This window comes from Rhamphochromis longiceps, linkage group LG16 (genome assembly GCF_057381845.1).
Source record: "Rhamphochromis longiceps isolate RC_006_pf linkage group LG16, R_longiceps_female_GT1.1, whole genome shotgun sequence".
In the NCBI taxonomy this organism is placed as follows: domain Eukaryota; kingdom Metazoa; phylum Chordata; class Actinopteri; order Cichliformes; family Cichlidae; genus Rhamphochromis; species Rhamphochromis longiceps.
In genome coordinates this window covers 38,845,200-38,865,622 of record NC_140572.1, presented here as the reverse complement: position 1 = coordinate 38,865,622, position 20,423 = coordinate 38,845,200, and the positions used below count along the sequence as shown (strand labels likewise).

Genomic DNA, 20,423 nt, shown 5'->3' with positions numbered 1-20,423 from the left:
ATTTTTAAACACATTTTCTTCCTAATAAGCACAAAATTAAAATACAATAAAAAATACTCACAATATTTCTGACATTTGTTTTGCTCTGACTTCTTTCCAAATTGTCTTTGTAAAAAATCCCACCAGGGTTGAACTGGGTCGCCCAGATAAACTTTTGGTGGTGAAACAGAACATCCATCCCAATGATTCGGGCGTTGTCCTCAATGTGCGTGGGCAGCCTGTATCCGAGGCTCTGGTTAAAGGGATACAGGAAGCTGCGGATCTCGGTGTCGTTGGACACGTAGAACACTCGTTCCTCCGGTCCTGCCGGTGAGTCGTTCACGTGTTAAAAGGTAAAACCATTCATTAAAACGACTCACGTCCACAGAGAGGTCACCACAGTGGATACACTGAGTTTTCTTAGCATACCTCTTGCTACACAGTTGCCGTTGATCTCCTTAAAATTCCGGTCACATGAGCATTTATAGGACCCTTTAGTGTTCGCGCAGTAATGAGGACAAGCGTCAAACTGCAGACATTCATTTATCTCTGCAAAGAAGTACAGCCTCATTTATGATGCTGCAAATGTAGAGTTTTCCACGTAACTGTGTGCATGTATGACATTTACAAACACGTTATAAAGTCACAGCAATCGCTTCCATTAAGACCGTTTATTTCCCCAGTTTTACTGAGGTTTGACTCACAAACTCACCTGTTGACACCTGGCAGGTTTTATCAGGACTAAACTCGCTCAAAATGAACAACAGGCACCAGCCAGCTTCCTCTAAACTAACTGAAGGAACAGATACGTAATAAGTAAATATGTAAAATGCTCTTAAGTTTATTTTTATAGCACATTTCAGTCAGTTTCATGTAAAACGCCACTAAAGTAAAAGAAATGCGCAACAATGATGCAGTAAAATACAGAAAAACAAATAAAATAAGTCAATAAAAACAACAACAGCTAAGGCCATCAGTGTGTGTTAAAAGCCAGACCATAGAAACTACATGACACACGGTTACCTTCACACTGGCCCGTCTTCTGATTCCTCTTGAAGCCAGGTTTGCACTGACATATAGAATTAGCATTTGTCTGGTTGCAGACGGCGTCCTCTCCACACGGATTGGTTTTCTTTCCACATACATCTCCACTGGAAACTACAAATAAAGGCAGATTACACATCAGCCCTGCTGGGCTCCTCCTTTCAGGTGCAAAAGCCAAAGGAGCATCTCCATCTTTTACAAAGCACACTGCAGGCGCGGGCGCACATGTATTAGCATAAATAACAAAACAAAACGAGGATAGCTTTGCTTTCTGATAACGCCGCGGTAACATTTGGTACTTTTCATCTCACCGACGGCTCCTTTGACGTGTCCGCTGAAGTCAGCTTGTGCCGTACTTACATGCCTTGCAGTCTTGCTCATCTGAGCCGCCGTCCCCGCAGTCGCTGAACAGGTCGCACTGCAGCTGGATCGGGACGCAGCGGCGGTTACTGCAGGAAAACTCGGTCTTCCCACAGGGCCGAGGTCTTCCAGCCACGACCTCTGCTTCAGTGCACACAGACCGAGAGCCGACATCAGCTCATGAGAAACAGCCTGTCCAGTCACCTGCGCTTGACTTAGCTGAACACTTTGAAATCATCATGAAGTCCGTTTAGTGTTTACTACTTTGAAGCGACGTCCCGGAGTCTCTTTATTTGCCGGCAGGTCGTTTTGCAAGTGTTTGAAATAAATCAGAGAAAGAGCTTTTTGACTGTATCTGTTAATTATTCAAACTAAAAACTGTTGAGGTGTTTCACACGTTTTGCTTTTGTCCTCAGAGAACATAAGCAAAAGTTTGCCATCCTCCTCCAATAACAGACAGAGATAAAGAATATCACACAGCGATGAAGCCGCGGATGAAGAGATTATTAGGATTAAGCTCAGATTGAACAGAAGGATAGAAGCAGAAGCACAGAATTCTTAGAGGTAATGAAGTGATGGAGGAGATGGATCAGTGATGGAAGCAGAGAGGGAGATGAGAGAGCGATGGAGGAGAGCAGAGATGCGTCCTCTCCTTCCTGTCTGGGATTATTCACACAAAGCTGTGTGGAGGAAACAGGCTGGGAGCGCTCGTGTGTTTGAAAAGCATTTTCACTTTCACCACAAAAATCTGCAGGAATAAATTGTAAACTGTGTTAAGTGCACCAAACGTGGCTCCCGTTTAACATGCAGTCACAGTCCTTTTTCTGCCTTTCAGATTCCTCTGCAGCACATTTAGACTCCTGGTACTCGAGCTAAAGTTCAAAACCTGTGTTTGCAGGTTTGCAGTGCACGAGCACACAGCCTCACACGGTGTAGGACCAACAAGCCTCCTGCTCTGCAGAATGTTCAACGTTCGGTTATTTTAGTTAAACAGCATGAGAGAGAAAAAGAAATCTCTGTCATTCAACAACTAAGCAGACGCTGCTTCATTGTTGGTGCTTCTTTTTCTCCCAACTCCAATTATCATCCTCACAGAACGAAACAAGGACGGCTGCATCAGGGGCGCTTTTAACCTTCTGCACTTAATTTGATGAATAAAGAGTCGTTGAACTTTCACACTAATACCGCTCGAGGCATCGTTAGACCCGTGCTGGTGCGGTTTGCGCTCACCACACTCTTCTTCGTCCGAGTTGTCGCCGCAGTCGTCCACTTTGTTGCAGACCTGGTCCGTGCGCAGACACACGTGATCGTTTCGACAGCGGAACGGCCTCGTGGGGGGGCAGGGAAGCTTCGCTGGAGGACAAAAGACACAAACGGCTAATGGAGGTGTCCTTCAGTGGAACTATAAATAAATTAATAAGAGCATCAAATCTTTTATGAAAAGACAACGAAACGTTCCCTCTCGGGAGATCGAAAAGCAGAGGTCTATAAAATATGCATCGTCTGCTTCAAAGGAAATTCTTGAGAGTGACAATCTCAACCCACCACACATGTCCGCGTCCTCGTCAGAGTTGTCTCCGCAATCATCCTTGCCGTCGCACACCCACGTGTGGAGTTTGCATAAGGTGTTGTTGCAAATGAATTCATCAGCTCGGCAGAAGAAGGCTGCTGCAATCGAAGAGTGCAACGAGACTTTTAGCGCCGCGAACACGCCAACGGTAAAAACAGTGCATTCAAAGGAGAACAGGAGTCACAAATGGCCCATTACAGGATTCTAGTAACAGATGCTTCTACATGATGATCCTGACAATGTGGATCATTCCCACCAACACCAGCAGAACCTGCTTCTCTTCCTGTCTCTCCTCCCGTCTCAGAGTCGTCTTCCTCTCTGCTGTTTCGGCCCTTTTATCATTAAATGCTGTGCAGCCGCTCAAATCAATTCTCTGTTCAGTTATACAAATGAGACTTTTTTTACCTTCAGACATCACGCTGACACCTACCCTGGCCGCAGTTTTCTTCATCGCTGTGGTCCATGCAGTCCAGCACGTCGTCGCAGCGCCAGCGCCGAGGGATGCAGTGGGCCCGATTCAGACACAGGAACTCGTCTTCTCTGCACTCCTTCACACAGCCGATCTGTTAGCAAAGACGCAGGCGCAGCCAGCAGGCGTTCTCATCAACACAAAGACAGGACAGAGGGAGCAGCACTGCAGAACCATGAAGGTTTATGTCACCGCAGCCACGCGAGCACAAAAGATGCTAAATGTTTTTAGTTCAGGAGCCTTTTTATCTCGAGGACCTCGACCCAACATATGCACAACTCTGCATAGAATCATATCTCTTAGTACGTGCTCCTCAATGAGCGCAACAAACCCTCAAGGATGAGCTGGGAAAAGGTCACGCGTATGCCACAAAGTCATGAGAGCGTTTATGCCATCTGGCTGCAGACTGCACAGTAACACAGACGGACATATTAAAGGCTTCAATCATTTCACTCCAGAACAAAGAAGTAAGAGAGTTAAACATAAAAATACAGTTTTAGTCTCTCTCTGCTGCTTAACTCATAAAGACACCATTCACTCCTTTTCTCTGCTCATTTGTCTATTTTCATCTTCATGGCCACAAACTGGGAAACTGTACAGTTCAAATTTAAAAACAGAGTCTAATGATTTGAAAATTATGTTGTTGCAACAGTACAACATGTGTTTTGTTTTTTAATTTGATGGCAGCAAAAAGCTTCAGTAAAGCTGAAACTGCACATTTTTCAAATGTTTGTGAGCAACACTTCGGCTAAACCATCGTCCTGCTTTGTCCTGAGATGAGTTGAGCTCATCTCACGCAAACACAAACCATCAAGTCTAGAAAAAGCACCGATTGGTCCTCGGTTCATGCATGAAAAGCAGCTTTCTGATTACTTAGTACTGCAACACTATGCTACTACAGTTTAAGGGGGATTCTCTGACCTCATCCGAGCCGTCCAGGCAGTTGTCGTGTCCGTCGCAGCGCAGGCTGGCCGACACGCAGCCGCCGCTGGTGCACACGTACTCGTTGACCGAGCAGGACGGCACAACTGCAGAAGAGAAGAGTGTTACAGGGGGATTTGTGAGACTGTGGTTGGTTGGAGACAGCAGTGACCTCACAGAGTGCACTCTGAGCTATTCACAGTGGACAAAAAGAAAATGTTTCTTTGACCTACAAAAGAATAATAACTATAAATTGAATTCTTCACACTTGCAATACAAACAATGTTGTGGACAACAAAGGTTGCACAAAGGAGGACGGCTCTGTGGTTCAGTGTGTGGTGGGAGCTTTCTTCACCTGTTTCCTGGCAGGTTTTTTCATCTTCACCCATCTTGCAATCTTCCTGCCCGTCACACAGCCACTTCATCGAGATGCACAGGTTGTTGTGACAGCGAAACTGGTCGTCTGAGCAGTGTGCCTCACAGCCTTTCTGCAATTAAACACAGCGAAAAACATCAAGGACACGTCCAGCGTCCAGCAGCCGGACTGTTTCCTGCTCAGCCCCCTGCTGGGCGGAAACAGAAAACGACATCATACATAGTAAAACAGCTCACGCAGAGGAGTTTGACACAATCGGTCACAATGAAGGAACGCAGCGAAGGGCTGACAAACGGTCACATGAACGCAACCGTTGTTCTAACACAAGCCGACCTACACTGCTGGAACCGCGCAGCGCCCCCGCCGCCACGTGCACGCTGTGGCTCAGGAGGCGAAGCGCGTCTTCAATCTGTGTCTGTGAGCACAGAGTGAGGACTACACGTGTGGTTTCAGAGAAGAGCTGTTTAAATGTGCATGTGGTTTATAGTGCAGAGCACTTTTAAGTGATCGATACGAATACAAAGCTGTATAAATGCAGTCCATTACAAACTAACGATGTAACCGCTGTTAAATACTATTTCCAGAGTAGGGCTGAACGATATATCGCATTTGCGATAATATCGCGACATGATCAAGTGCAATTTTCTAACTGCAAAGGCTGCGATTATACTCTGGACATGTCCAAATTCATGGGCTGCATCCTCCTGAGGCCGCATTTGTAGACCGATTACGTCACAGCGACGCGCCGAAGGCTGTCCAAATTACTACCATATCCCAGAATTCATAGCGCGGCCCAGCCAAACTCCAGTTTCCAGCAATGGCGGCCGCTACTAAGTTTTAAAATTACTCATACTAATCTTTCTGGGTCACAAAATAAACTTTTAAAATATTTTCAGGCGAGAAAGTAGTTGTGTAAACATCAAATATCTGCTCGGTTTATCAAGATATCCCATATTTGCAAAAGTGCTTCGACGTTTTCAGAGGCGTCTGCTACCCACCAGCTCGACAGCTAGCCGGGAGCTCGAGGGTTACTGATGCGGCCGAGAGCGGCACAACTCCCGGCACATCATTTTCAGATCACCGCGGAGTTTCGCTGCTCGGGTTAAACGTAATATATAAGTCACTTAGACAACCTAAAAATGTTATTGTTGGGCTTTTTTCAGTGTTTTGTTTGTTCGTGAGTAAATCGGTTTGGCTGAGATTAAAGTTATTAGATTAGATAAAATAAAACTTTATTAATCCCCCGGGTGGGTTCCTCCTTGGTTTTCACACAGCTGACTAAACGTCAAACAGAAAACTTATTAAACAGAAGTATGAGACAGTCGAGAATTTACGCCAGTGTCTGGTTATATTTTAGATAGCAAGAAGCAGACGGCCGAGTTTATTAAACTCCACCGAGACAGCGGTGACGCTAATCAGAACTAGACCGTCCAATTTCACGCCTTTAAACTTTAAAGGCGTGTTTGTGTGTGTGTTTATACAATTGCTATTATGTTTGCACTTTATGTGTAATGTTACTGACTGCAGAGATCAGTAAGATGTGTGTATTTTTTATTTATTTAATATTATTTTTTAATTGAATGACAGTCTAGTAGTTCACAGATGTCGAAAAACTGAGTGTGGTAAAGCCACTGATTTTGTTTATGTATATTTCTGCAATCTGCACATTGTACTGACTTTCATTTTAATGTTTACACCAGGGTTCCTTGTCAGCACTTTATGCTCAGATGTTTGTAAGCTAAAAATAAACTATTGTGTATGTTCAAATATACTGTTGTGATTGAAGAAGTTAAATAAAAATGTCAGTCATCAATTCATGCATCACCTCATGTCATCATAACAGAGGTCTGTCTTCCAGGAAAGAACAGTTTAAAATTAATGTAATATAGTATTGGCCATACTATATGATGTATTGCTTGTCTTTGTTTAATAATACAGAAGACAAAGACCTTAAAAAATAATCGCATATCGCATCGCAATATTGGGGCAAAAAATCGCAATTAGATTATTTTCCATAATCGTTCAGCCCTATTCCAGAGCAAAGTCTGGTGCTCAGTGAGGCTTGAAAGGGACCAACAGGTGACGAGGTTTTTAGAAAGTATTTCAAATAGCGTTTAAAAAATGATTTACATTGATTCCAAAGCAGCCGGCAGCCTCTCCGAATGAGAAATAAATAAAAACAGAAATAAAGCCTCAGAGTTTTATCCCGATGGGACTGAAAATAGATGCATGCACTTTTCTTAAAAGCAGCTAAACTTCATGATGCATTGAATCCAGCATGAATGCAGCCAGCATTGTTCTTCTACGTAAACACAGGTGGCTCCTGTGAATGACTGACTTTAATAATAACTGCTGATTGAAGGGAAACTTTCTCTCCTCAAACTATTTGACTGCACTGACCCACAAAGCTGGCGCCGGGGAGCCACATAATAAAGGGTTAATTAGGGTTGCACTGGTTTGCATGGAGGAGGATTATATGTAAAAATTGCTGTGCAAATGTTGAACAGAGCAATAAATTAACACGAATAATGAATGGTAATAACAAGGCTTTGTCCTTGAATTATGCATCGTTATCACTGATGGAGCATTTTTATATGAATCCCACAAAAATCTCTTTACGCCATGAAATGCCAGATAAAGCCACATTTAAGTTCTTCACACATTACAAGAGTGTAAAATTATAACAGAAATTTGAGGCTTTGAAGCATCTTTATGGACAAAACAGGCCGTCTTTGTGCTGCTGAAAGGCACGGGGAGGATTAGGATTTACAAAAGGAAACGAATACGAGGCTTTTCACGCACTAATGTACTTGAAGGTGCAACAATTCATCGTGGCGATGCTTCCTGTCCAGCATTGTTTTGGAATATAGCGACCATGACGAGGAGATTTGGATCAGCGCGGTGAATTATGCCCACAATGGGATTATTTTCTTTGCAGGCGCCAATATAGCCATCTAATTCCAGTTCTCTTTTCCAATTTGGATATTTAATGCGTGCTTGTGCTGCACGCTCAGATAGTGACAGACATTTTCCAGGGATCAATTGCAGACTAAATTACACTATCCATATGCTATAATTTGGCTCATGTACACTGTGATTTGTACGCGTTAAGCCTCTGTGTCCTTTTGTGTGTGTCTACAATAGCACATTTATGTGACCTGTAATTTTTATGTTACTTATTATTGACCCGCATCATTTGACAGCATTAGCACTGATATGATGCATAGGGACCACTCACGCCTTGTTAGCAGCTCAATTTATAATGACTGTTATACATGAACTGATAATTAATTCAAATTCAGTGTGTTCATATTTTACTATATTTACAAACAATGAACTGATAATTAATAACGCCTGGTGTAATTACACTATTAAGGTAAATAATACAGTAAACGTGTGTTTATTGATTTCAGTGGTTTTTGTGCTAAAACTACGTTTGATGCATGGCTGATTAGCACGCTCTGAAGGCGCACGTACTCCATATATGTGGTTAATAATTAATGACTACCAGATGTTATTGCTGCGTAATAATAAAGGTTTCACTGGTGGCATCCGTTTAGAGTCACAGCAGTAAACCAGGCGGCAAACAAAACTACAGCTGGAAATAAAAGTGAACAGAGGATCAGTCCTCATACGCTCGCACCTTAAAAGTCCATTAAAACAAATGATATAAACTTCTAGTAACTTTATAAATATGTAACTGACCGATGCAGTTTAGCCTAAAACAGCCAAACACGTGATTATTCATTTACAAATATTGACACATTAGTCCGTTTCTAATGTCGAGAGCGGCGGGACAGAGATGGGTTCACGTCTCCCAACGATCGGCTTCATCTGACTCAGCGTTTTGAGTTTTTACATATTTTGATGTTTATGGTTTATGTTTAATTTCTATTATGCCGAGGTTGCTGTTACGGGTCATTGTTTCTTAGACGTGTTTCATGTCTGCGTGTCTTATGTTGTCATGTTGTGTTGTCATGTCTGTATCTCATTACGTTTCCTGTTTTATTTTGAAGAGGTCTGGTGTCCCATGTTCGTGGTGTTTAGTTTCACTCCCCTGTGGCGTCATTATGTTTGTTCTAATCAGCTGTTTCCCTTCATCACCTCCTGTGTGTGTTTACACTCGTTCCTCGCTCGATCGCCTGCTTTGTTCCCGGGTTTACAGACACATGTCAGGTCTTCAGGTTTCTAGGTTCCTGTTCTTGTTCTAGGGTTTTTATATTTAGCTTATTTTAGGTTATTGTTTACCTGCTGCTTTCAGTTAATATTAAGTCTGTTTGCACGCTTTGTTTCATCTGCATTTGGATCCACTCTCCACACAGTCTGCCTCAACCTGTGACAAAATCGTCTGAACATCCAGCCTTCTGTGCTAAAAGTGAGCTTTTCCATCTTTGCTGAGATACAATCAAAGTATAGTTGTGATTAGTGTGTTAAATGTAGATGAGTTTGTGTGTGTAGATGCAGACCAAGTTTGACCTTGATGTGTGTGGGTGGCCACAGGAATGTGTCAACAGCCCATGGTTTAGGTTTGTATATATATAGGTTTGAATGGTTAAATTCATAATTAATATGTGACTGTGCTGACAGTTAATTATGCTTAATACTGATCAGAATATAACCAGGTGTATCAGCGTTGCACTGCCTGCTGGGCAACACCCACAGCATCAGGGTTAGCACTTTTTTAACAGCTGATCCTGACTTCCTGTATTAGGTTGTTGGTCGCTCAGAATAAAACCAATGTCTGTTGTTTCCTCATTTTATGAACAACAAAAAGAAAAACAAACTAAATACATGAATGTTTCATAGCATAAGGTTAATATGAACCTCATCTGAATTATCCAAGCAGTCGTAGTCTCCGTCGCAGCGGAATCGGGAGGAGATGCAGTCTCCGTTGGCACAGGCAAAGTCCTTGTGGTTACAGGTGACGGGCTCTGAGTAGGAAGAAGACACAAAATCAACCATGTGATTCTTTCCCAGCGTCACTCTCAGCAAACTGTCATCAGCCAAACGCTGCGTGTTTAGGATCACACGCTAATGCCTCGGCAAAACCGCCGTTTTATCTAATTAGAGTCATTTTGTATTAGAAGTGGATGAACTGGCTGATCAAGATGTAAATGCATTCATTTCTACGCTGACAACAAGCAGAGCAGCTCTCTGAAGCCAACAATCTTGTATTTGCCGTTTAGTGCAAGTCTGTCCCCGAGGACGATATTAGGACGCAGCTAAACAGCTGCATCACATCCTCCGCCTGGGCCTCCCCCCGTTATCGTGGACTCTTAGCTAACTCTGGTGTGTGTTACGAGCTGTGCTGTAACCCAGACTCCCAGCAGGCATTGCAGCAAAATCTGATTTGCAGCCTCTCTATTGTCTCCGAGTCCACCTGTTTAATTCTGCACCGTCCAACACTTGACTGGCTTTTATTTGCATTTTAAGTGACATTAATAGGTTTGGAGAATAAGCATCTAATAAATCGCACACATTATGCACACTCAGCAAAGGCGCACGTCTAATGTGCAGACAAAAGCCTTCCCCTCACGCAGGCAGACACCAGGAAATTTAACAAGCTGGGTTTCCGGCATCATTTCAAACGGAAATAAAAAGTTTTCTCCCAAAAGTGATGATGAATATCCAAACAAGTCAAAAGAAGAAAGAACGTGTGGCTCACAGAGAAACAGCACAGAGCTTTCCTCAGATGGGCCTGGATGGTTTGCATGTGTTTTTTTTTTTTTTTTTTTTTTTAATTTTTTAAAAAGACATTACGTGATGGCAGAGCTTCAGTTCATCCTTTGTCTTTTTTTTTTTTTTTTTTTTTTTAATAAATAGGACAGGGGGAATGAATGAGAGAGAGAGGGGGAGAGAAAGAAAGAAAACCAAAGGGGAGAAGAGACGGTGAGAAGGGGGGGGAAGAGAGAGAGAGAAAAAAAAAAAAGAACTCCTGGGTCACCTGTATGGAGAAAAAAAAACAAACAAACAAACAAAAAAAACAAACAGAGGAGACAGCAAACAACAAAGAGCAACATAATAATAGAGAAAACAAAGCACCATCACAATAAACTAGCTAGTCATAGATATCAATATTTACTAAATAATAAACGATATTGTGCAGCACGCAAGATAGACAGCGCACAGTGTGCTTTGAGGCAGCAGCCAAGAAAGCTTTAGTCCGCGTCTGTGAATACCCATGTGTGCATACCTGTGTGGATCAGCATGCTTGCATTCCAAAGGTTTCTCCATGTAATGATCTGCTAGGGAGTGTGGGGGGGCCACAGCCCCGTCCTCCAGGGTGTGAAGCGGGTATGGAGGAGATCAAAACTCCAGACATCCAGAGGCCCCCAGAACACAAGAGACCATGGAAGACCAACAGAGGGGCAGCCGCGCCACTGTTCCAGTAAGAGCTGAGGAGAGTCCCAGATGAGGGCTCGCCCAGCAGCCGCGGAGCAGAAGTCAGGGGGAGTTGCAGTGACGCGCCCGTGAGCTCCGCCGGCCCCCAGCTGCGCCTGAGTGACCGAGCCCTAGGCCGAGAGGCCGGGGGCACCCCACCTCCAAAGGGGCCCGAGCGAGCCCCAGGCCCCAGGCCCCGACAAGCGGCCGCCAAGGAGTGAGCCGGTGTGCACCCGGACGCCCACCCCCAGACACAAAGAACCACCAACACACCGACACCTGAGGGCGTCTGCCACTGGCAGGGGAAGTGGTGGTGGGTGGAGATAGGCCTCCAAACCTTGGAGGGCCTGAGGTGTCCCCAGAGAGGTGGCGTCTGATACCCAACCTGACATATAGACACAGACATACAGGCACACACAGACACAAACATCCATTCCCACCCTCATGCTCTCATATGCACTCACTCCACACTCAACCAACGTGGAGACAGACATAAAGAGACGCTGTACACACAATCACACTCCCCAAGCGTACTCTACAAACCGGGTCTAGGTACCCTTGCCCCTGGAGGGGGGAATTGCACCCAGACCCAGGTGGTGTTACCCTTTTCCCTGCGGTGGGGAGAGGCAGACCGCCCCGACTCCGCAGCAGCAGGGAGGCCCCACACCTCCTACTAGCCCTCCCGCTCCAGCAGGCCGCAGAGAATGGGGGTGGGAGAAGACTCCAAACCTCCCTCCACCCGCTCATAGTAGTGTTGATGCATGTGTGTTCTAAGGTGCAATTAAAACCCAGGAGGGCATGGAGCTACCTGCCATGGAGCAGCAGGTAAGCGCATGGTCCCTCCTGCTAGCCCTCAATGACTAAGTGTATTTAAAATTGAGAGGTGGGCAACGACGTCAGGGGTGAGGTGTACACCCTGATGGTGATTTGGACTCCGTGATTGTGCCCACCCCCAAGATCCTATATGTATGTGTAATGAGAGTGTGAATAATGTGAATGTCTAAGTTGTGGGATAAAATTGAGGCAGAGGCAGCCAGAAGGGGACAGGGGGGGGGGGGGGGGGGGGGGGGTAGCCTCCTCTGCACCCTGGTGACATACCCCCACTCCAAGGCCCTGCATGTGTGGGTGGTTGTGGAGGAGCGGGAAGAGGGAGGCAGCTGGAGATGGGGAGGGAAGGAAGGGAGGGGCAGGTAACCCCTCCCTGGGGCCAGCTCCCCCACTGACCCCAGTAGGCACTCCCACCCTCCGCGACCCGCCAGGGAAGGGGGCCCAGGCCCATCAGACCGGGGCCCAGTGCAGTAGCGCCCCCCGGCTCCACAGAGCCCTGGACAGTCCACCCAACCCCACCACAGAGAAAACTGCACCCACCCCACCAACCACACATCTTCCAGACTACATAAGACGGTAAACGCCCAGGCTGAGATCTTCCTCCACCTCTCCTGTATCCCCCCCTCCTGCAGAGAGTTCCTGAGAGAAGAAAGCTCCTGCAAGATGTGACCATCCCCCCCACCAGTTGAAGAGCCCCCCAGGCGGCTCGATGCACCGGCGGCACCCTGCTCCAGGGTTTGCATGTGTGTGTGTTGGAGAGAGGTGTGGCTGAGTCGCCGGGAGCAGCAGTCAGCTGTCCTCAGAGAACTGCATTTCTTCTGACCCTCTGGGATTCAAACGACCTCTGACTAGGGCTGCTCAATTAATCGAATTGTAATCACGATTACGATCTGGGCTTTCAACGATCATTAAAAATGACTGAGCCGATTATTAGCCCCTCCCTCGTGCGTTAGTCTCGCGCTGCTCCGTGTGGCAAATCGAGCGCACCTCTCTGCATTTCGAACACGCGTCACAACAATTAAGAGCAGCGGTCTCCAACCTTTTTTGTGCCACGGACGGTTTATGCCCGACAATATTTTCACGGACCGGCCTTTAAGGTGTCGCGGATAAATACAACAAAATAAAACTAGTACCGGGACCGAAAAAAAGAAGATTTATTCATAACACACGTGGAAAGACCCAGGAAAAAAAGTAAACGATAAAAACGATAACAAAATAACGCTGAGAACCGATAAAAACCCTGAAAACCAGACATTTCACACCTGAGCCTCAACTCTCGCGGCCCGGTACCAAACGACTCACGGACCGGTACCGGTCCGAGGCCCGGGGGTTGGGGACCGCTGATTAAGAGGACCCGAGGGAAGCTGGGAAAGCTAAGCAGAAGTTATTTGGAGAGGAGAGTGACTGCTGTTGGTTGAAAAGACAGGTAAAAAACTTGAGTGGTGTGGAAACATTATGGGCTCAGTCAGACGTGGATCAAGTAGACACAGTGTGTAAACTTCGCTACGGTGTAGCTGCACCACAGAGCAACACTGCAAAGCTCACTAAACACAGATGTTTACATTTTTCATTTGTTTCTTATATTGCAAACATTTGCACTGTTATCAGTATTTGCACTATTTTATATTATTTTTTAAAGTCATTATTCAACACATTGTTATTGTTAAATAAATATCGTCAAATAATCGAGATCTCAATTTCAGTGAAAATAATCGTGATTATCATTTTTGCCATAATCAAGCAGCCCTACCTCTGACCTCGCATGAGGCTCCAGTACAGACAGCTGGTACTGGTGTACTGGTCCCAAATAGCTCTCTACAGGTGTCACTGTCCCAGTTACCCTCAGGATATATAGCCCTGCCTTTTCTTTGTGCTTGGTTGCATTTTCTGCATGTGCTGCTTGGTGTTTGTGCAAGTCTCTGTGCCTTTCTTTGGATTTGATCCCAGGCTGTGAGAGTTTACTCTTTCTGGATTATAATGTTTATTGTGTTTTTGGATGGGCGACCAGCTCTCGTGTCATTAAGTTCACCTTGATAATAAAAAATAAAAAGCGTGCTCTCACCCTCAGAGAAATGTAGTCTTAGATTACAGACAGAAGCATTTCTCTGAGTGCAGAAGGAGATCGATGAACCTGCACAGCTGACTGTGAGAGCACAACGTCCTCAACACATTTCCATTTTGCAATTTAAAACAAAGCTTTAAAACCGCTGCTGGTGATGGATGACCTCTGAGAGATGTGAGCGGTCCGTCCGCTCAGCGTCCTGCTCATTCGAGTCGCTCCTCTCGTGGATTACAAAACTCCTTCAAGCTTCTCGATGATCGTAACATTTCCAGGTCATCAGGAAGCAAAGCTGCCCACAAACCTGCTCCACAGGTCAGATTTGATTATTTGTGCGGCGTTTTCTTTGTTTTAAACTTTAATCGCAGCTTCCTGTGTGACCTGCCTGAAGAACACTGCCTCTCCAGCTCTGTCCTTTTGGGAACTTTAGATGTGCCTGAGGTTCCTTCATGGCTCTGTCGTTTCCTTTATTGTTTCCTCATAACGGGATAAAGATTTAATACCTGTAGGACTGTCTGCAGGTATTCTGATGTTTCTCTTGATGTCTTTCTCACAAGTTTCCAGCGTGCATGTTGTGCTGTCGGTATGATCTTTGCAGGCAGCCTGCTACTAGCGAGAGTACTCTTGAAACTCTGCCATGAGGAGACAGTTGGAGCTAATATGGATTGATGAACACTCGGGTCTTTAGAAATGCTTCTGTAGGCTTTTCCAGCATCGCCATAATTCTTCTTCTGACATCCAAAAAAAGTAGTTGACATCAAAGCCATGATTTATACCAACACGGAGCAGACTGAGTAACCACACAGTCATGCTTTCATTCAAAGGAGGGGACATCTTTGCATTGCACGCTTTCATTTTGATCTCTGGCACACCTGAAAGCACAGCTCAGCTGTTAGCGTTCAGGCTCACTTAGCTTCTCAGTTATTTCTGCTGCGTTCAACAAGGAGTCAGAGCTACAGCTTTAACATTAAGTTACTATTCTGTAAATGTTCACGATCTTAGCTGTGAAACTGTAGAAGAACTGTAGTCAGGTACTCACTGCAGTTCTCCTCGTCCGAGTTGTCTCCACAGTCGTTCTGGCTGTCGCACCTCCAGTGGTCGGGGATGCAGTTGTTATTCTCGCAGCGGAATTCATGAGGTCCGCAGGTCTTTTCATCTTTTCCATCAGGAGCAAACAAACACTAAGATGAAAATGGCTTCAAAGAGCATGAATATTAATACTGCGCTCGCTATCACATTTTCAACCTGCAATCACGGCTTCCTCAGGGTTTCCCGACGCCGAGTTCAAAACACGGTGCACACTCAAGAGGCGAGCGAACCCGACTGTGCCACCGATCCCAACAAACGTGTGACAGGAAGTTGGCAAAACCGAACGTTCTGTGAGAAAACACCGGCGACAGCTGCCGAACGATGCGGCTTTAGTCGGAAACCGAACTCGCCGTGTTTCACTTCCTCTGAGACGTAACGCGAGCCACGACTAACTCTGATATGTTTGGATCTGTCAGAAGCTTCGACAGATACAAACACTCGTTTCACCAGAGCAGGAAACGGATCCACGGGTTGTCGTCACGAAACGTCTCAGCAGGCAGTCGCTGAAATATTCAAAGATAGGGAAGCAGTTCAGAGGTGTAGGCTTAAAATGCCTCCCACACATGCAATAAACAGCCTTTGAGAGTTTAACCGAGTGTCGACTCTTCTTTCATTTACTTTTTTGTTGGTTTTTGGGACGACTGTGTGCGTTCGTCGATATGAACGGCAGCTCGCAGTTCAGAAACGATGGAGGGCCGAGAGTTTGAGCCTGAAATGAAAGCAGACGTCTCGCCGTTAAACCTTAATGGCCAGAGCAAAAATTACTCAAAATAGCTGCATTTATTTGATGCTTCCTCAGAATGGCTTTCCAAAGTCAAACCGAGAGCTCCTTTTTAAAAAGTCATTTCTGTGCAGACACCATCAGGGATAATGGCCAAGGTAACACTGTTATCAGTCAGGGAAGAGATGTGTCAAAAGAGGAGGGTGGCACATTCTGCCTGGATCTCTTTCCAACACGACAGCAGGAGGAGAGAATCAGGAGGGAAAGCTGAGTGCAGCAGCAGAGGACACGAGGCAGACGTTCATTAGGAAGCGGCTCAGTCACTTACAGCATATAAAAGATGTGACACGAGGAAAAGAAGCAATATTTCCTTGTTAAGTCGGAGCTCATTACCAAGTTAACAAGCAAAACTTCCTTAAAAAGTCTCAGTAATTCAAAGTGAAATTACATTAGCTGCTGATGGAGCCCACCACGCTCCGAAGTGGTGAAAAGTGCTCAGATGCCACCGAGGAGGCTGAGAGGCTAAAGCCATCAGTGACGTATACAAAGTGGCAAAACATTAATTGGGCGTTACTTCAGGGTGCCTCAAGCTGACATGAAAAGCAGGGAAGCTGGAAATGAAACAAAGTGTAATTACAATCCGCTGCGGAGACGTTTGAGGCGTCGCGCGTCGAAGCACGAAGGCACGACGAAGAGGAGGATAAGCAGAGCGCTGCTCACTCTCATCCAGGACGATCACCTGTGTCATCGCAGGGCGACGGCACCTGATGACGACTAACGCAGGAAATGATGCAACGCGCAACGTTTCAGAGCTGCAGCCAGAGGCAGATGGTGCAGTTTTATTTAACTTGTATATGTATGCAGCCACGAGCGAGGCATCTCTGCTGTGTGTGCTGCTGAGCTTTGTAGCAGGCTGCTGTCATTTGCACATAATTTAATAAAGGTAAACACAGACGGTTGTGCGTAACGACACCGAGGCCCTGCTACAATCACGACGCGTCCAGCTGCCTGCAGATGGCCCGATGGACGCTGCTGCAGCAGTGAATGAGAAGCTTTTCATGCATCACAAAGCAGCTGTGCAGGAATTTATAGATCATCACAGACAATTCCTCCTCTCACATATTTTTACAGTGAAATCAAAGTGAATACTGGCTGATAGGTGAACAAGTTAAATGGAGAATTTGCATTTTAGGCATTACTCCAAGTAGTGACGCACTATTGTCAGCACAAAGCCATCCTGAATGAGCACAAAACTCCAGCAGCGTAAACGCAGGTCACCGTAAATCCCCTGTAACGCTCTGCAGACAGCAGCAACGCCTGTTTCATGAGGTCACCATGAGGTCTGGAAAATATCACAGCGTTTACAGGGAACTGTTCCCAGGACGGCATTTGACAGATTGACAGTAGCTCAATTTCAAGTTTATAGGACAGCAAAGATTTTATTTTGTCGTTTTACTGACGTCTATTATTCGCTCGCGGTTTAAAGCGGAACACAACGCCGTCCTTTCAGATCTGCAAATTAAATTAGAAGCTTGATGAGAACTGATTATCATTTCCCTCAAAAGGGAGACGAGTCGTGATTGATTAAGATTCAGAGACAAAAGCGATGAGATGAATAAGAAAGATGCATTCGAGTGCAGACAAAACGCAGCTAAAAGAGCAGCTGTCAGCTTTCATCATCTGTCACGAGGAAGCAAATGTTTAATCTTCGATAATTTCAGAAGCACCGTTTCTGGTTTTTCATTCATTTCCTCTTTTCAAAGGCACGTCATGCAGATTTCACAGCGCTGCATTTACCTGCCCCGGCCCTGCCCTGGGCTTCCAGCGCGCCACTGACAACACACCCACTTTGATTTTGTAATTGTGAGCTGATATTCACGCGTAACGTCGGCACGCCGAGGTCGTGAAGCTCAGCTCTTACTAACAACGGGGACGGCGTCTTTCTCGCTCGGCCCGAGTTGAAAAACAACTAGAAGCAGCGAGTGAGAGCGAGCGAGGCCGAGTGAAAAACTGCGGTTAACTCACCGCAGTCCGCCTCGTCCGACCCATCTGCACAGTCAGGGTCCTCGTCACAAACCCACAGTTTGGAAATGCAGTGCATGGAGGCTTTGCACTGGAACTGGTCTGGGGAGCAGGTGCTTTCAGCTACGGAGGGAATGAAGTCGTGTGAAAAGGAGAAAGTAATCCAGACATCTTATGATATTATATTTGTAGAAGAAGCTGCAGAAAAGGAAAAAAAATGTAGTGCTTCAATAACATCTCCTTCACACACATTTTGAATCTAGCGAGGTAGCAGCCGCCTCTTGTTACAGAGCCTGACATTGTTTCAAACGGCATTTTAATATCAGCGGTGTCACGTTCCTCACAAAAGAGTATTCAAAACCACATCCAATCACGCTGGAAGTCTAAGGCCTGAAAGTAATTAGCTTCACTTTCATTAAGTCTCTCTTTCTCCTTCTGACTGTCTTGCATTTCTCCCCCCTCCACCCCCTCCTGCAATCACATGCAAGACAAATGTGGCAATCTGAAAGAGTTGAATAGGGTATGATATTCTGATGAGTTACATCACTGCAGAGAAAATCTCTTCTTATCCTCTGCATGATTCAATATCTAATCTCTTTCCACAGAAACAGGTCATAACAAGGGTTGTCTGTGGAATACTTAATGAAGACTATGTAAAGTTAACGGCTTCATATATTCTGTCCAAGCACAGAAACGCACTAACTGCACTGGAAAAAGTGATTTTTTTAATCAGTTAGATTATACCTCTAAACCAGAGACGCCAAAGTCCTTAAACCGTCTTGTTTTTCAGCTTGTTTCTGCAGCGTTAGGACGCTGGTCAAGTGAGGGATGCATGTAAGCTTCCCCCAGTCTAACATCCTGATTAAGCCATTCAAGACAATGAGTCTAAACGTAATGACGCTCACGGCAGTCTGTCTCGTCCTCTCCGTCGCCGCAGTCGTCCTGGCCGTTGCAGCGCAGGTTAAGAGGGATGCACTTCTGTTTGCCCGTGCACTTGAACTGGCCCGACAGGCAGATGTACGTCTCTGAATTAGAGCAAAGAAAGAAGCAAGAAGTCAGTTTCAGACTGAGTGGCAGTAACTCAGCAGACAACAGGTCAGTTTATCAAAACAGCTTTAATTATGAAGCAAAGACTAAAAAAAGAGTGATTTTATTAATGATTACGTCTATAAAACGACACGAGCTGATGGTGACAGTTTGTCAACAATGACAAACACAAACACTGTGAGGCTGAACGCAGCAGAGGCCTGAAAGTGCTGTTAACGAATAACGAGTGATTTATCACAACAGTTTTAGCTCATTTTCTGGTGACCGACTAAACTAATCGCCTGATTAAGTCATTATTTCAGTGCTAATAAGTAGCAGCCAAACACACAAAGGAAACAATGCTGCCAGGTAACGAGCGACACGGGAGCGCCGTTTCCATCCTCACCACAGTTGGCTTCGTCCGTGTTGTCGCCGCAGTCGTTCTCGCCGTCACAGATGAAGGGTGGAAGAGCACAAAGGCCGGTGCCGCACTGAAAACGCCCAGGCTGACATTTGAATTCAGCTGTTGAGGAAACACGGTTCAGTCTATAAACAGTAGCAGCTTAACTGTAGCAGGCTCTGTGACCCGAGTGTCCTTATGGCCAAATCAATGTTGCTATTGCTCAAAGCTCACTAAAATAATGAGGCTGGCTTCCTCTGGTTTAGTGCGGCTCTAAAGCAACCTTGAAACAGCACGGCACTCACGGCAGTCGGCGGGCTCGTCGGAGCCGTCCCCACAGTCGTCCACGGTGTCGCACTTCCACCAGAAAGGGATGCACTCGTCTGTGCCGCAGCGGAACTTTCAAAAGCAAAACACAGAGTTTAAAGTCAGCGCGAACAGTCGGCGCTTCAAAGCAGACGTTTCCTCGGCCCCGAGGTGCACGAGGGAAGCTTACGACGCTCAAGCAATTTGTCTTCAGGGGAAAATCCTGATCAGGACAGAAGGAGGAGGAGGGAAGAGTAACGCTCACCTGACTGGACGTGCAGTTGGAGAGGCAGGTTTTGTTGTCGGCCGCCAAATAAAAATTCGTGGGACAGGCACATTTGTGTTCCCCGCCGGGGGACAGGAGACACAGGTGGCTGCATCCTCCATTCGCAATCTGACACTGGTGCTTGGGAACTACAGAGGAGACAGAAGCACGTGAGCGAGTTCAAACCGGAGGACAGAACGAACACGAGCGCCAGATGGACTTCATACCTTCGGGCTGGCGCAGGGAGTGGTAGACCTTGATGGATTTGATGGCTTGCCAGGAGTTGAGGAGCTCGATCCCTTGAGCGCCGGTTGTCTTGTGAGCACGTCGCAGAGATTTGGACTTCCCGTCAGTCCAGTAGACAAAGTCCTCAAACAAAGTCAGCGCCATTACTCCCTGGATGTGATCGTAGGACACTGGAACGGGACGAATAACCACAGCGGACCTCAATTACACTCTGTCCTACTCTGCATAGCAACCGCGGTGCCGCTAATCCTGTAACAGCTGCACTCATGTAACACAGTGTGAATAATGATCACATACCAGTGACAACAATCTCCTCATTTAACTTTCATTGAGAAGATAAGCAGCTGTTCTTTAACCGAGC

General features: G+C 45.8%; 1 protein-coding gene across 3 annotated transcripts in view; it reads right to left on the bottom strand.

Annotated features, from left to right (window-relative positions):
- lrp1bb (low density lipoprotein receptor-related protein 1Bb) overlaps positions 1–20,423 on the bottom strand; it is a 296,012-nt gene that overhangs the window by 29,487 nt on the left and 246,102 nt on the right. For 2 of the 3 annotated variants that reach the window (XM_085384593.1, XM_085384594.1), the window contains 17 exons: positions 20,044–20,232; positions 19,817–19,965; positions 19,551–19,644; positions 19,252–19,368; positions 18,725–18,844; positions 17,823–17,942; positions 15,027–15,143; positions 9,544–9,650; positions 4,699–4,831; positions 4,344–4,450; positions 3,384–3,516; positions 2,929–3,051; positions 2,614–2,736; positions 1,384–1,527; positions 1,003–1,137; positions 409–528; positions 62–303 (listed from right to left, as the gene is read on the bottom strand). In XM_085384593.1, coding sequence (XP_085240719.1) covers positions 62–303; positions 409–528; positions 1,003–1,137; positions 1,384–1,527; positions 2,614–2,736; positions 2,929–3,051; positions 3,384–3,516; positions 4,344–4,450; positions 4,699–4,831; positions 9,544–9,650; positions 15,027–15,143; positions 17,823–17,942; positions 18,725–18,844; positions 19,252–19,368; positions 19,551–19,644; positions 19,817–19,965; positions 20,044–20,232 — 2,273 coding nt within the window. The remainder of the gene's footprint in view (positions 1–61; positions 304–408; positions 529–1,002; positions 1,138–1,383; positions 1,528–2,613; positions 2,737–2,928; positions 3,052–3,383; positions 3,517–4,343; positions 4,451–4,698; positions 4,832–9,543; positions 9,651–15,026; positions 15,144–17,822; positions 17,943–18,724; positions 18,845–19,251; positions 19,369–19,550; positions 19,645–19,816; positions 19,966–20,043; positions 20,233–20,423) is intronic. The other variant, XM_085384595.1, reaches the window with a different exon arrangement.